The sequence below is a fragment of the Epinephelus fuscoguttatus genome, linkage group LG22 (assembly GCF_011397635.1).
Source record: "Epinephelus fuscoguttatus linkage group LG22, E.fuscoguttatus.final_Chr_v1".
NCBI lineage: Eukaryota > Metazoa > Chordata > Actinopteri > Perciformes > Serranidae > Epinephelus > Epinephelus fuscoguttatus.
The window spans coordinates 22,034,711-22,049,208 of NC_064773.1; the positions used below are offsets into that span (position 1 = coordinate 22,034,711).

The window sequence follows — 14,498 nt, forward strand, 5'->3', positions numbered from 1 at the left end:
TTTTTGAGCCATGGTGGTTTTATATAGTGTAAAACAAATTAAAAAATCTGTGATGTCATTACAGTGTAATATCAATGACCGGAGCAGGAACTCGTGGGCCTGGCCAGCGGGAGAAACACTACTGCACATATTCAGTGGGCCGCATACTGCAGAAGTAAATCTGGAAGCTACGAAACTTCTTTGACGCTTGCACCAGGCAAGCAACCCTAACAGTAGCAGCAAGGCTACTGTAATCATTTCATTTCACTGAAAAGGCACAACCCAACTCAACTAAAACTTAACATTAATGTTAAGCTAACAAAAATAGCCAGACCATAGGATAATAATTGAAAACATTTTTTAAATTAAACTGACAAGTTGAAACAACAAAATAGTTTTTCTTCATTATGAGTCGTCTCTTTCGGACTTTTGCGCACTCTCCATTGTTGAGCTCACAGCAGCAGATTTTGACAGGAAATAGTTAGCACTAATGTTACACTGCCCCAAAAAAGCCAAACAGAATAACTACATGGATCAAAATGGAGGTCAGACTACAATCAGACTTTCTGACATCTCTTTTACCAGCTACCAAAACATTACATTATAGAACTTACTAGCTAAGGCTAGCTGCTGAAAGCTAATTTACCCACCCTTTCCTATATGTCTCCTGCATTCAGATCAGCATTTATAAATCCATAAAATAGCAAATGACTTTGTTATATCACATAAATAAGGCAGCGGCTAAATGTTATCATAAACACCAGTTAAAATAGTCCTGCTAACTAAAAGCTAACTAGCCTAGCTTAGCAGGTAGTAGTGCTGTGTCAGCCTCTGAAACTAGAGGAATACACATGATATGATATGTTTAAGCTACCTTTAAGTTATTTTAATGTATTAAATCATAGATAAACTAATTAGACTAGCTAAAGGAATCATTCTGTTTTTATTTACTGCGTGTCTTTCTTCTTTTTCTGTTCCTTTGCTTTACTGAGCAGCCTTTGAACTTCAAGCTAGCTACTTTGAGTTAGCTTAAAGCTAGCATCACTGCTTCGCTGACACCCTCTGATGTTGCTAACGTCCCTGATACCTCTGCTCTGTGGATTCATAATATTTTGGACCCTGTGGTAGAGTGAAGGCCTGTAACAGTATGTGGCAACATGACATGAATACTTTGGTGCAGCAGCGTCAAAGCCTATTCAATACAAACTGTTTCTGTTAGCCTTTGTTGTGTCTCGTCTGGGCTGAAATGTACAGAGAGAGCAAGCTTCCTGCCTCTCAGCGTCTCTTTCCCTCCTCTTACTCTTCCCCTGCGCTCTTCTTCTTCTTTCTGTTCATTATTCTCTCCTCACATTGTTCCTGCAGCCCTTGTATTCCTGTCAAAGAGCCTTTCACAGGGCGCAGCGGAGGCCGAACACACACACACACACACACACACACACATACACATACACAGGAGCATGTGCACAAACACAGTAGTCACACAGGTGTGGTCTCGTAGAATTAACAGACATACACACACAGCGTCTTTCTCACACACTCCCTAATATATCACCCCACAAACACACACAGACACACACTCCTGTCAGGGTCTCTTTCAGGCGTTTCGACAGGGAGGAGAGGGGTGACGCGTGAATTTGAGCTCAATGTCGCATTCCTCCTTTTGTCACCATGGCGATTACCCCCATCCCCTCTGACCCCTCTTTTCCCTCTGTTAGAGAAACTCCTCAGAGCTGCACCCCAACCTCCAAGCCCCAGAGACTTTAGTTAGCTGACTGGTTGAAGAGAGAGAAGGGGGTTGTAAACAAATATCATTTATATACATAATAAACAATTTGGGACCCAAAACAGACCCCTGTGGGACTCCACATGTAATATCAAGGTGTGTTGATTGGTGATCACCCATCTGCACAAATTGATTCCTGTTTACCAAATAACTTTTCAACCCCTCTAATTCCATATTTTTATTTTTTAATTGTTCGAAATAAAGTATTAAAAAACTAAAGAAAGAAATAAAAAGAAATAAAAAAGATATATGGGTATAAAAACCTACTAAACTACATCAGGAACCGACATGATGTAAGCAAAAATAGACTTTTATCCCCTGTTGGTGAAGTAACTGATGACTCTGTCTTCTCCCCTGCGTCCAGACGGGTTCAGGAAAGACCTATACCATGGGAACCGGCTTCGACGTCAACATCGGCGAGGACGAGCTTGGTATCATTCCCCGAGCTGTCTACCACCTGTTCAGAGGGATCGAGGAGCGCAGACAGGCTGCCACCGAGCAGGGCAGGCCTGTTCCTGAGTTCAAGATCAACGCACAGTTCCTGGAGGTGCAGAAACACACAAAAATGTGACACTTTCACAGGATTTTAACCCAGAAATTAGTGTTTTCCTCCCATATTAAGGTGCAGTTATCACCCATATTCTAAACTCTACACTCAACATGTCCAGTCCACTTAAGGCCCATTAGTTAGATGTAGCCAGAGCATGCAGACAGCAAGAGGTCAAAGGTCAGCAAAGGGTGTAGGGGTTTGAGGTTGTTAAAGCGTCCAGATGACCCTACAGCCATTAAACTGTCATTAGTCTGTCTCCGTGGTCAGCTCCTGGATTTATTTTTAACCACCAAGTGGCTGCTAGCAGCTGGTGAGGAAGCAGCTGAAGGGAAGAGATCAGGCTGAAAAGTAAAGTAAAAGATGGTGCTGATGATGTCATAATTACACTTTGTCTCTCCTGTTTTTTATTAATTAAATCTCCAGTTGTACAACGAGGAGGTGCTGGACTTGTTTGACTCGACGCGAGACCTCGAGGCCAGGAAGCAGAGGTCCAACATCAAAATCCACGAGGATGCCAATGGAGGAATCTACACCGTGGGGGTCACCACGCGCACCGTCACCTCTGCGGCTGAGGTCAGCTTTAACACCCCACAGACAGCTTTATTTGCACCAGCCCCATCTTTGTCCAGCATTTAGCTGTGTTTAATTAAAGTGGCTTTAAAAGGAATTCTTCGTCCTCAAAATGATCATTTGTATTATTTGTATCAGTTACTCACCCCTTGTTATCTTGAAATTGGGAAGAAAACTTTTTTTTCTCAAATGTAGTGCTACCCTCTGTTTGAGAAATAGTTCCTGCGAACGTTGATCTTAGCAAGGTTTGAGGGTAAGTGACAGGACAAATCTCTTTGTCCCATTGATTGCTATGTAATGGACCGGTTCGCTATATAGTTTCTATATTAATATCATTTTATGACCGTGACACAGAGATGTCACAGAGATGTCTGTGACATATAGTATGTACACTCACATTATGTCATCTCCTGTCTCCTTCTCTCCTGCCGTCCCTCCACCTCTCCTCTAACAGATGATTCAGTGTCTGAAGCTGGGCGCTCTGTCTCGTACCACCGCCAGCACTCAGATGAACGTCCAGAGTTCGCGCTCCCATGCCATCTTCACCATCCACCTGTGCCAAGTCCGAGTCTGCTCTCCTGATAACAATGTACGTACTCTAACACACAGCGGCAGATCTCTGCTGCCACTGAACATGATACTGATATTCTGCTAGACTGAGATGATCATCAGCTACAATTTCACAATCGAATCCTTTAAGTGTGCTTAATAGTGTATCTCCTTCCAATTCTATTCCATTCTTCCTCCTTCAGGATAATGTAACAGACAACCGTCTAGCTAACGACTCAGAGATTAACGAGTTTGAGACGCTGACAGCCAAGTTCCACTTTGTGGACCTGGCAGGTTCTGAGAGACTGAAGAGGACCGGAGCGACAGGAGACAGAGCCAAAGAGGGCATCTCCATCAACTGTGGGCTGGTGAGGAACCTAAGAACATGTCTCAGTCTGCACCAGACATTTTATATTGCACAGTGAAGTACAGTTATAGGCCACAGACATATACTGTATTTATGCATTGGTTCCATTATGGATTAAATAATGTTGAACCTACTGGAAAATTTGCGTTTGTTGTGGTCAGCATGTTTACAGTAATCTGACACTTGTGTGATGTAAGGCTGTTTATGACCTTTGCAAGATGATTTTAAACCACATTTAAGACGTGTTTGGACAAATCATCTTTTACTTATTCAGGCATTGCAGGTAAGTATAAAGTTAAGTATTACACGAGGTCCCATGCAGGAGTGGGTTTTATATAGCCTAGGAACATGGTTATTAGAGTGAATTAGGTTAATCTATATTTCATTGATAGGTAACTGCAAGTATAAAGTAAAAAGACAGAAGAAGGTTCAGTGGTAGTTTAAAAGATTTTTGATAGCAGAAATGTGGACTTAAATGCAGAAGAGTTTTTAACAAAAAGAAATTAGATAAAATGTTTGTGGCAATTGAGACCACATAAATTTGAATTTAAGGCTTTTTAAAAAATGAATTATGACATTTAAAGACTAGTTAAGGATCTGCAGACACCCTGATAGTCAATCTGTCATTCTACAATGGCACGTCTGGGTGATTTTGTGGAGCAAGGGAGCCCTCATGTGGCCAGACCATGAACCACACATTGAATTTCTCTCCCTGACACAATTATCTTTTAGCTTCACTTAAGTACAAATGAATGGTGTTTTCCAAAAGTACAGAGTTGTTAACTCCCTATTTCATTCATTCCTGGCATTGTTTTTACTCTCAAATATTCAATCATAAACTTGTTGTTTTTCCTTGTCTTACCGCAGCTTGCTTTGGGAAATGTCATCAGTGCTCTGGGAGACAGGAGTAAACGCTCCACTCACGTGCCTTACAGAGACTCCAAACTGACCCGGCTGTTACAGGACTCACTCGGTGGCAACAGGTTTGTAACCACTGTGTGCTAATATGGATTATATCTTTGATGATGGATCACAGTTTGAAGAGGTAGAGAGCAGTGCCTCACAAGTCAGATTAAAAAAAAAAGTTTATATGCACCCTTTAAGTTAAATTTGTCCTACTATGTCTGACATAACAGTCCTTATTATCACTAACTAGTACAAAAATAACTTAGTTTTACAGACTACTCATTGCAACCGATCACCACTTTCCTCATTTGTGCGTTCTCCAGTCAAACAGTGATGATCGCCTGTATCAGCCCGTCGGACCGAGACTTCATGGAGACCTTGAACACTCTGAAGTACGCCAACAGAGCCCGAAACATTAAGAACAAGGTGATGGTGAACCAGGACAGAGCCAGCCAGCAAATCAGTGCCCTTAGAACGGAGATAGCGCGACTGCAGATGGAGCTGATGGAGTACAGAACGGTAAGAACGGAGGATGTAAATATAGATCAAAATAGATCAATATAGAAAATAAAATCAGTGCACAGACATGAGTGCAAAGGAAATGTTATATTAATTGCCTTGCCTGATGCTCAGGGGAAGCGTATGGTGGGTGAAGATGGGATGGAAGGCATTAACGACTTGGTCCATGAGAACTCGATGCTGCAGACGGAGAACAATAACCTGAGGGTGAGAGTGAAGGCCATGCAGGAGACCATCGACGCCCAGAGAGCTAGACTCACACAGATCCTGAGTGACCAGGCCAACCAGATTGTGGCGAAAGCAGGTGGACAAAAAAAGTCATTAGTATTTATACTACCAATTTTTTTTCACCAGCTAATGGTGCTAGATGAAAAAGTTAGCTGGTTTACCAGTGTATATTTCTGAAATGACTGTCACAGGAGTGTTTGAAGAGTAGTTTTTATTGTTCAAGGTATTGTGTGTTACTACATTTAAAAGTCTTCTTCTCCACCACTGCTCCTGACAATTCACCATGAATCCATGTTAAAGCTAAAATGATACCTCTGACTGTAGGTGACGGCAATGAAGAGATCGGGAACATGATTCAGAACTACATCAAAGAAATCGAGGAGCTCAGGTATGTCGTGACCACATTTTATTTTGTTGTACTATGTAGAGCAATTTAAACCACTGACTGTATCTACTTTGCTCCTCTCTCAGAGCTAAACTTCTTGAAAGCGAGGCTGTAAACGAGAATCTCAGGAAGACCTTGTCCCGGGCCTCCACTCGCTCTTCACTGTACGGCGGCCCTGGCGGCTCTTTCTCCCCGGCTTTACTCGCCCCTGAGAAAGAAGCCAATGACGTCATTGAGATGGCCAAGAAAAGCCTGGAGAAACTCAAGAAGAAGGAGAGGAAGAAGAAGAAGAGGTATGCTGTGGGTCTGACACAATGGTTTGTCATATGATGACATTGAGGGACAAATTCACAGCAGCTTTTGCTGCCGCTAAACCTGTACAACACAGAGTTGGTGCATTTAAGGGGTGTCATGCCCAAGCCCCTCAAAAACTGCTTGTTCCAGGCCTGAATATCGTGCCGTCTTGTGCCGCCTCGCTGTGCTGTATTTAAGGTACGGTTGTGGAATAGGGAAACGGAGAGGTCTCACCCTTAATTTGCTACAGGAGGTAGAGAACGGCAGCTGGCAAGAAGGGACCATTGGCTCGATAGGTGTGACATTTTGATGACATGTTATGCTTTCAACCTGCCAAGGGAGATTTAAAATGTAGTGGTTAGCTGTTAGCAGTTAGCAGCTAACTTAAAGAAGAAGAGCAGTGGCTGTAATGTAGTAAATGTCCGTAAATTTGGCAAATAATGAGGTCCGGGAGCTCCTTACCCTCCAAGCAAAAGACAGATCAGCCACCATATAACTTGGACAGTAAATGCATGCTATTGCCATGGGGGTCATCCCTATATTCCCCGGGTTCAATGTTCCCCGATCGGGGAACATTGAACCCTTTTAAAAAAAAATGGGTCCTATGTTCCCCGCTTTCCCCAAAAGGAAATATGTTCCCCGCCTTGTATGTTCCCCGCTGTTTACGGGGAACATAGGACCCTACTGAGAAAAAGGGGTTAGGGTTAGGGTTAGGGGGTTAGGACCCTTTTTTTTAAAAAAAAAGGGCCTATGTTCCCCGGGTCCTTTTGGGGAAAAGCAGGGAACATAGAACCCTTACTATTAAAAAGGGTTCTATGTTCCCTGGTCCCATACAAAGCGGGGAACATAGGACCCTTTTGGGGTCCCATACAAAGTGGGGAACATAGAACCCGGGGAACACAGGTACGCTCCCATTGCCATGTAATGCCACTGTTATGTTATGTCTATAAAGCACTGCTAGCACGAATTGTTTTGTGTCACATTAGAGGCTGACAGTGGTTTTTCATGTCACGCCTGTCACACCTCTTTTGATTCCACGATTGCCAGGATGCAGTCTAAATTCTCACGCTGGAGCAGAATGATGCTGTGGTCATTTGGTTCTGTGAAAAAATATGAAGGCGGCCTAAAGAAGGGACGTTGTAATGTACTCTCTGTGCTAAAAAAGCTCCAGACTTTCTGATGATCACGGTTGCAGTGATTGCAGCCAGACGAAGGCATCATCACGCCAGGCATGCCACCGCGCTTTGTCGGTCAGGATGTGTAGTTCATGGTTTTCTTTCTCTCTCTGCTAGTGTCCTGCCTACTGTGTTCTTGGTGCAGAGGCAACGTTTATATACATTGCCACAAGAATAACTGCAATTAGACACAAAAAAGGCAAACTGCCCTCAGCTACGAAACTCCCTGGGTCTGTTTGTGCTGTAATATCAGTAGCGCAATATCTTTTGTGATTTGGACCTTGAGACCATGCATGTAGAAAGAGAACTGGATACAGCATTGGAGGCGGGGCTCTGTTCATTCCTATGAGAGTTGCTGAGTGGCCCATAAAGCTAAGAAAGTTCAATCTGGGTATAAAATTACTTCGATCTTATGCATTGTGAGGCCCATAGAGCAAGTGCACTGGAGACTTACTGGCTAATTTCCGGTGTCGTACTTTGCTAACTTCAATGGGGATAAAAATGACCTGATCGCATGGCTCTTCTAGACTTGAAAAACATTAAAGGACCAAATGGATCAATCCCCAACGGTGAAACAAGTCATTTTGCTGGGGTTGTGATGCTCAAAAAATGTATCCACAGATTCACAGACGTCTCACAATGTAAGTCTATGGGACAAAGTCTTATGGGGCCCAATGACATCATGCAACCTGGACATTGTAATTCCAGTTTGGCTGCTGTATGAAATTGGCCTCAAAGCTTGGCGCTGTTCCTGAGCACTTACTTGAGACGGGGCAGATATGCAATTTTTTTTTTTTTCCAAAAGGGTATCTCCTAGACCTGCCCTGCTGTATTTTGATTGTCGAGTTCTCGTCATGTCGCTGCATCGAGGTTGGACACAGTCAGGGTTAGGGCAAAGTGGTCATGGGTAGAGTTAGTACTAGCCAATCACAGCACAGTCGGGCGGGACAAGGCGGAAAGTAATGCCCAGTTCCCAATGCTACCAGCTGCCACAATCCATTCTATTTGAATTCCCCTGTCAGTGTATGGATCAAAGAAATGCAGCTAAATTAGTATTGATTGAATCCTGAGAACTTCCCTGGAGGTGAATAGAATAACAAACGCATTGTGAGGATACTGAAAAGGGAGAGTCTTAATGTTTTTCTGTTGCCACGGCGAGGGCGTGTGGCCTGATGTGTTGTGGGTAATTATCTCCTGGCTCCCTGCATTAGCAGTTAACTCCCTGGGGTTTCTTAAATGGAATGAAGGCTGGATTTAGAGACGAGGGTGACGGCTATAAATGATGATGGCTGTCTGAAGAAGAGAGGAATTTAATTTGTGATCTGGTAATTGTTTTTAGCAGAATTTCTTGAGGCGAAGTCTGTCATGTGCTCCTCCATAAGCAGTGTTCATCATCTGAACACAGTGTGTTTGTCAGTCTCTCTTTTTTTATGTGCTGCTCTCTCATTCTCTGTCTCTCTCCCAATTTGTAACACTCCCTCGCTTGCCCCAACTTCTGCGGCCTGTCTGCCCCCTTCTACCTCCTCCTTCACCTCCGCACCTCACCATCCTCACCCCCATCCTTCCATCCCTCTCTCTCTGAAGACTAAGGCGATACGAGGAGAGTCACCACCAAGAGGTTGAACACACCAGGTTTGCTATATCCCACCCAGGATTGGGTCAAATCTGAAACTGGTTCAATTACTGGCGGTGCAAATCATTGATATGAGCCAAGTAATTGAAAGGATTTCAGCTGATTGTTGACCTGCGTCCGAACCCAGATCTCCCTTTATGAGTTCCCAAAGTGACTAATCTCTAACTTCTTCTGCACCTACAGGTGGTTAACACTCCTGGAGGGAAGCAGATACTCTAACCAGCTCTTACCTCCTCCTCTTCTGTCTGTTTTCCTTTTCACTACACACAAGCTGTTGATCAGATCTCACCATAAGTAGCATCTTAAATTGAAGTTTGATTGTGTGCAAAAAAAAAATTTTTACATAACGGTCTGCAGATTTTGGTCAACACATCTTAGTAGTGTGTGGCACTTCCTCTCAAAATGAAATCAGTGTGTGATATTAACTGTTGATAGTGATCAGTAATCATTTTGCCTCTCCCAGTGTATCATCACTGTCACCCTCCATCCAATCACACTGAAATCATCCATTAATACACTGACTCCACATCTGCTCCTGATCTGATCGAGTGTATAATCACTTGCATGTGCCTTTACCCATCCTTGTTCTGATTTAAATTGCAGTTCATTCCTAATCTGACCTCCAGTATGAGAGCTCGTTTGGCAGCTGATTTATAGCCTTTTCCTCTTTTCAGTGTTGTCAAAGAGGACGTGCCAGACAACGACCACGAGCGAGGCAACGAGGAAGCAGAGGTGCATATGAACTGCATTTCTATTTAAAGATAACACATTTTAAAGTGTGTATTTCTTCCTGTCTTGTTCATGTGTGTGCTTATATCTTGACAGGAGGCCAGCGACCACGAAGAAGGCGAGGATGCAGACGGAGAGGAGGAGGACTTTGACATTGCGGGAGATGAGACGTCTGATGAGTCTGACTCTGATGAACTGGAGGAGAAAGGTAGTCACCATTTTGCACAGCTTCTTCGATGAAGTCATAGGTGATAAAATAGAAGAGGCAAAAGGATGTGATGATTTGTTCGTGCGCAGAAAACGTCCAGGCCGACCTGGCCAACATCACCTGCGAGATCGCCATCAAGCAGAAGCTGATCGATGAGCTGGAGAACAGCCAGCGGCGTCTGCACACGCTCAAACAGCAGTACGAGCAGAAGCTGATGATGCTGCAGAACAAGATCAGAGACACGCAGCTGGAGAGGGACAAGGTGCTGCATAATATGGGTAAGAGAGGTGCAAACAGAGACTTGAATCAGTAATGAGCATTGTAACTAGTACTTAGATACCCCTCTGAAACTGAAGAGACTGAAGAATCTGGTCTAAAAGGACAAAGCAAACGAGGCTGTGCTTTCATCATTTCCATCTCCAGGTTCAGTGGAGTCGGGTACGGAGGAGAAGGCCAAGAAGATCAAAACAGAGTACGAGAGGAAGCTGAGCTCCATGAACAAAGAGCTGCAGAAGCTCCAGTCAGCTCAGAAAGAGCACGCCCGCCTACTGAAGAACCAGTCGCAGTACGAGAAGCAGCTCAAGAAACTCCAGCAGGATGTGACCGAGATGAAGAAGACCAAGGTAAAGGAAGAGGTTTTGGGTCTTTTGGGGGGTTTTGTTTTGAAAATGGCATTTATTTACTGTATTGCAGCCTTTTAAACTGGGAAAATAAAACACTTTATATATTACAATCTCCAAAATCTAAGATGATATCTAGTCTCAAATCACAATATTGATATAATATCGACATATATGTATATAGCCCAGCCCTGCTTCACACCTGTGTCGTTGCAGTGCTGATTTTGTCCTGCTGTGTATGTATGCTGTGCTTTGTATGTCTCCACCAGGTGTCGCTGATGCGTCAGATGAAGGAGCAGCAGGAGCGGAGCAGAGCAACGGAGTGCAAGAGGAACAGGGAGATCGCCTCTCTGAAGAAAGACCAGCGCAGAGCTGAGGTGAGAGGGTTGGAAACATTTATGACAATCACACAGTATTTGTTGAAGTACTTTTATTTGGAGAGTTTGTTGGAGCAAAACTATGAAACTGTCGACCAGCAGAATCGATGTTTTCATAGAGGTATTAAATCATTGCTGTAAGAGAAACAACATTATTCCCAAGTGTAGACACACCTGCGTTTTGTATTTTGTGTGGTTATGTTTCTGTGTATGTAGGTGTTGTGTTGTGAGTGTAAGTTTCTGGGTTTCGTTTCAACACTGCAGGTGACGTCTTCTGCAAGAAAATTTTGAGCATCAAACAATTTTTTTCCTGCACTCTGGTGAATTTTTATACACAATTTTTTGCTTTTTCTCCATCAATTAGTGACGTAAATGTCTTTAATTTTGTCAAAATATATTACATATATTCAAAATATTGAAGGGGGCTTATTCCCATACCCAACTCATCACCTACCCATACCAATGCCTATGTGTGGGTATATTTTGTGTGCGATTTGTGGATGTGTTTTCTCTGTATTTTACATTTTAAAAACGCCTCTTGTGAACAGATGTTGCAAATTAGCGTTTCTCTACAAACATTAAACACAGCGCATCTGGTCCTAGTGCATAAATGCACAGTTCTAATGCTACTGTAATGTCCATATCAAATAAAATATATAACTATACCTGCTTATTTTACACATAAGCAAAGATGTACTCACTCACCTAAACTCAAGTGTGTCAAAAAGTTGCTGCTCTTAAACTCGATCTAGGTTTAATGGTCACTGCATCTCACAACTTAATAACATGATGAAGCCTTGCTTTTCTAAAAGTAGAATATATAGTAGGTTGATTTTTGTCATGACTGCTCACCAACCTTTCACTTTCTTCTTACAGCACCAACTGAGACAGATGGAGGCTCAGAAAAGACAGCAGGAGCTGATTCTCCGCAGGAAGAATGAAGAGGTGAGACACACACAGCCACATAAACAGAGTATGGATAGTATAACAGGTTTGCTTTTGTTTAACTCTAATATGCAATATGAACTGCTGCATTAGGTGACGGCTCTGAGGCGGCAGGTGAGGCCCACGTCTGGGAAGGTGAGCAGGAAGGTGAGCCTACCCGACCCTCTGCAGGAGCCTCATAGAGCCACCCCAGGAAGGATGCAGACATCTGGAGTGTCCCCAGCCAATGGAGCCAGGTGTGGCACCTAAACAATGTGCATTACACAGCTGAGTGTGTGTTTAAACAGTTTTAAAAGGAGCCATATCTTCTTCCTCAGGAGTTCTCCGGTGCGGATGGGAAGTATCTACCTCACCAGGACAGCCAGGGCCAAATGGCAGTCACTGGAGAGACGTGTCACTGACATCATCATGCAGAGGATGACCATTTCTAACATGGAGACGGACATGAACAGGCTGTTGAAGGTAACACGTCATCAGATTATAATAAAAGTCATGCAATAAGGGAAGAAATTGTGTGTTTTTCAGTCCTGTAGGAGAAATATAAAATGATATTTGCCCGTGAAACCTCATCCTCATTCCTCTTTTGTTCCTTCCCTTCCTGTCTCCTCTTAATTCCCTCGCCTTAAACTCCAACACCAATTTCAGCAAAGGGAGGAGCTGACCAAGCGCAGAGAGCGAGTGTCCAGAAAGAAAGAGAAGATGGCGGTGGAAGGTGCAGACGCCGACCGCTCCCTGGCCTCCCTGAACGAGGAGCTGGAGTCTCTGGGCGCCAACATTGACTATATCAACGACAGCATCGCCGACTGCCAGGCCAACATCATGCAGATGGAGGAGGCCAAGGTGAGTGGGTGGAGCATCATGGGAATCGTATTATTTTGTAGTTATAATGCTTGATAAATGAAGGTAACACGGGGTAAAGGAAGGAGTCTTAGAAACAGTGCACAGTATTATGTATCCACCATCTCATTAGCTAGTACATGCTCGTACTGGACTGTAGTTAATAACTGGGAAATCATTGCAGAGATTTGCACCAGAGCATTTTGGTCAAATAAGCATCAGGCACCTATTTGTCAGAGAAACAATGACTCAGTGAAACAACAGCCACTGTCAGTGCAGCCTATTAATACAGCAGCCATTAGGTCCAGCAGCCTAATGATGCTCACTGAACAGCAGTTAATACATGCAACTTTACAAGTGTTATGTGAAGAGTATTTCACTCTGCATGGCCTCTCACGTCACACTCATGGTGTTCCATCAGTAGTTTTTAATGAATTATTTTTGATCTTAAATAATATCCAATCAGAAGTTACAACATAATCCTGTGACTGCTGTCCCTTTTGCCAAACTGTGCAGTTATTTATCAGCTGTAAGCAGCCTGAGGGCTACAGTGTTAACACTGGCAACACTGTTGTAATGCTGTGTAAGTTGACATGTTCAATACCTGGATGACATAATAACTTTTGAATCAGTGCAAACTTAGGATTGTGTTACTTACTCTTAGTTTAGAAGTAGTGTTTTACACATAGAAATATGTATTTCTATGAATTTAATTAATTGGGTTGGACCATTAGAAGAAAAAGCATTAGCTAGTAAAGACTTTAGTCATGTGTAAATTAGTTGCCAGGAGACATTTGTAGTGCTGTTGCCCAATCAAAAGCCTCCTATTACCTACACTATGTAAACCAAGGAAAATATAAAAGAAGGAAAGGTCATGGCATCAGTGACAGTGCTCGACGGGCCAGACTTTGGTGTCAGTTGTATTGGAGTCAATGGGGTGGGCACAGTAAATCACACTATAACACATCATATCTTTATTGTTTTAACTTTGACTGGAAAATCCTTCCACCAGATTACAAAACACAAAGTTTTTGATGCAAAATATGTGCTTTAATTTGCTTTGATATTAGTCTCTGAACAGATCGTGTCTCTGTCCAGCAGCTGCATCTCAAGCCCCTGTTGGATCCAAGAAAGCTAACACTACCTGCTGATAGCGGGTACATGAATTTGGTTTTCAGTAACTAACCAAACTTTAAACTGTTGATGATATTGATGAATGATCAGAAGGGCTAACGTTGGATAGTGTTTCCAATAATTGTCAGGAGGTGGCGCTGATCGCCAAATTATTTTTAATCTGGACCTCCATCACTTACTGGTACTTGTGACTGTCTGTGAACAAGAGCATTTGCACTTGTTAAGCTAACATTAGCCAGCAGTATCTCTGCTGAGTTGCCCTATATTAATTTGGACTGTTACCTTTAATGTGGTGTCAGTGAGTGTTAGCAAATGTTAGAGCCTTTCAAGCTTTAACATTGTCATGATTTATACGTGTGCTGGTTAATTAATGTTGGATGACTAAGTTTGTATGAATGTAAATCACTGAGGCAAACTGCAAATCATCATAGCATACAGTCAAGTCCTAGTGTGGCAAATAATTACCCAACAGAAGGGCCACATCATTAAGTCCAGCCAGAACAATAATCAGAGCCATTAAGAACTGATCTGGTTATGATTGAGGTCTGGTCAGCGATAACAGGTCAGACCTGCCCTGTTTGTTTCAAGATCGCTAACGTTACATCCTGACACATAAACAAACAGGGGCTTGAGATGCAGCTGCTGGACAAAGACATGATCTGTTTGGAGACCCATAACAAGGAAAAAACACACATATTTAGTATTTAGAA

At 43.0% G+C, this 14,498-nt stretch overlaps 1 protein-coding gene across 2 annotated transcripts in view; it reads left to right on the forward strand.

Annotated features, from left to right (window-relative positions):
- The window catches only part of LOC125882833 (kinesin-like protein KIF21A), a 53,894-nt gene that overhangs the window by 24,608 nt on the left and 14,788 nt on the right, over positions 1 to 14,498 (forward strand). The window contains exons 3-21 of one of the 2 annotated variants that reach the window (XM_049566727.1): positions 2,127 to 2,309; positions 2,736 to 2,885; positions 3,337 to 3,471; positions 3,635 to 3,799; positions 4,666 to 4,781; positions 5,028 to 5,223; positions 5,338 to 5,527; positions 5,776 to 5,839; positions 5,923 to 6,129; positions 8,890 to 8,937; positions 9,613 to 9,670; positions 9,764 to 9,875; positions 9,965 to 10,153; positions 10,299 to 10,498; positions 10,765 to 10,872; positions 11,749 to 11,817; positions 11,911 to 12,053; positions 12,135 to 12,279; positions 12,463 to 12,657. In XM_049566727.1, the coding sequence (XP_049422684.1) occupies positions 2,127 to 2,309; positions 2,736 to 2,885; positions 3,337 to 3,471; positions 3,635 to 3,799; positions 4,666 to 4,781; positions 5,028 to 5,223; positions 5,338 to 5,527; positions 5,776 to 5,839; positions 5,923 to 6,129; positions 8,890 to 8,937; positions 9,613 to 9,670; positions 9,764 to 9,875; positions 9,965 to 10,153; positions 10,299 to 10,498; positions 10,765 to 10,872; positions 11,749 to 11,817; positions 11,911 to 12,053; positions 12,135 to 12,279; positions 12,463 to 12,657 (2,673 nt within the window). The remainder of the gene's footprint in view (positions 1 to 2,126; positions 2,310 to 2,735; positions 2,886 to 3,336; positions 3,472 to 3,634; positions 3,800 to 4,665; positions 4,782 to 5,027; positions 5,224 to 5,337; positions 5,528 to 5,775; positions 5,840 to 5,922; positions 6,130 to 8,889; positions 8,938 to 9,612; positions 9,671 to 9,763; positions 9,876 to 9,964; positions 10,154 to 10,298; positions 10,499 to 10,764; positions 10,873 to 11,748; positions 11,818 to 11,910; positions 12,054 to 12,134; positions 12,280 to 12,462; positions 12,658 to 14,498) is intronic. The other variant, XM_049566729.1, reaches the window with a different exon arrangement.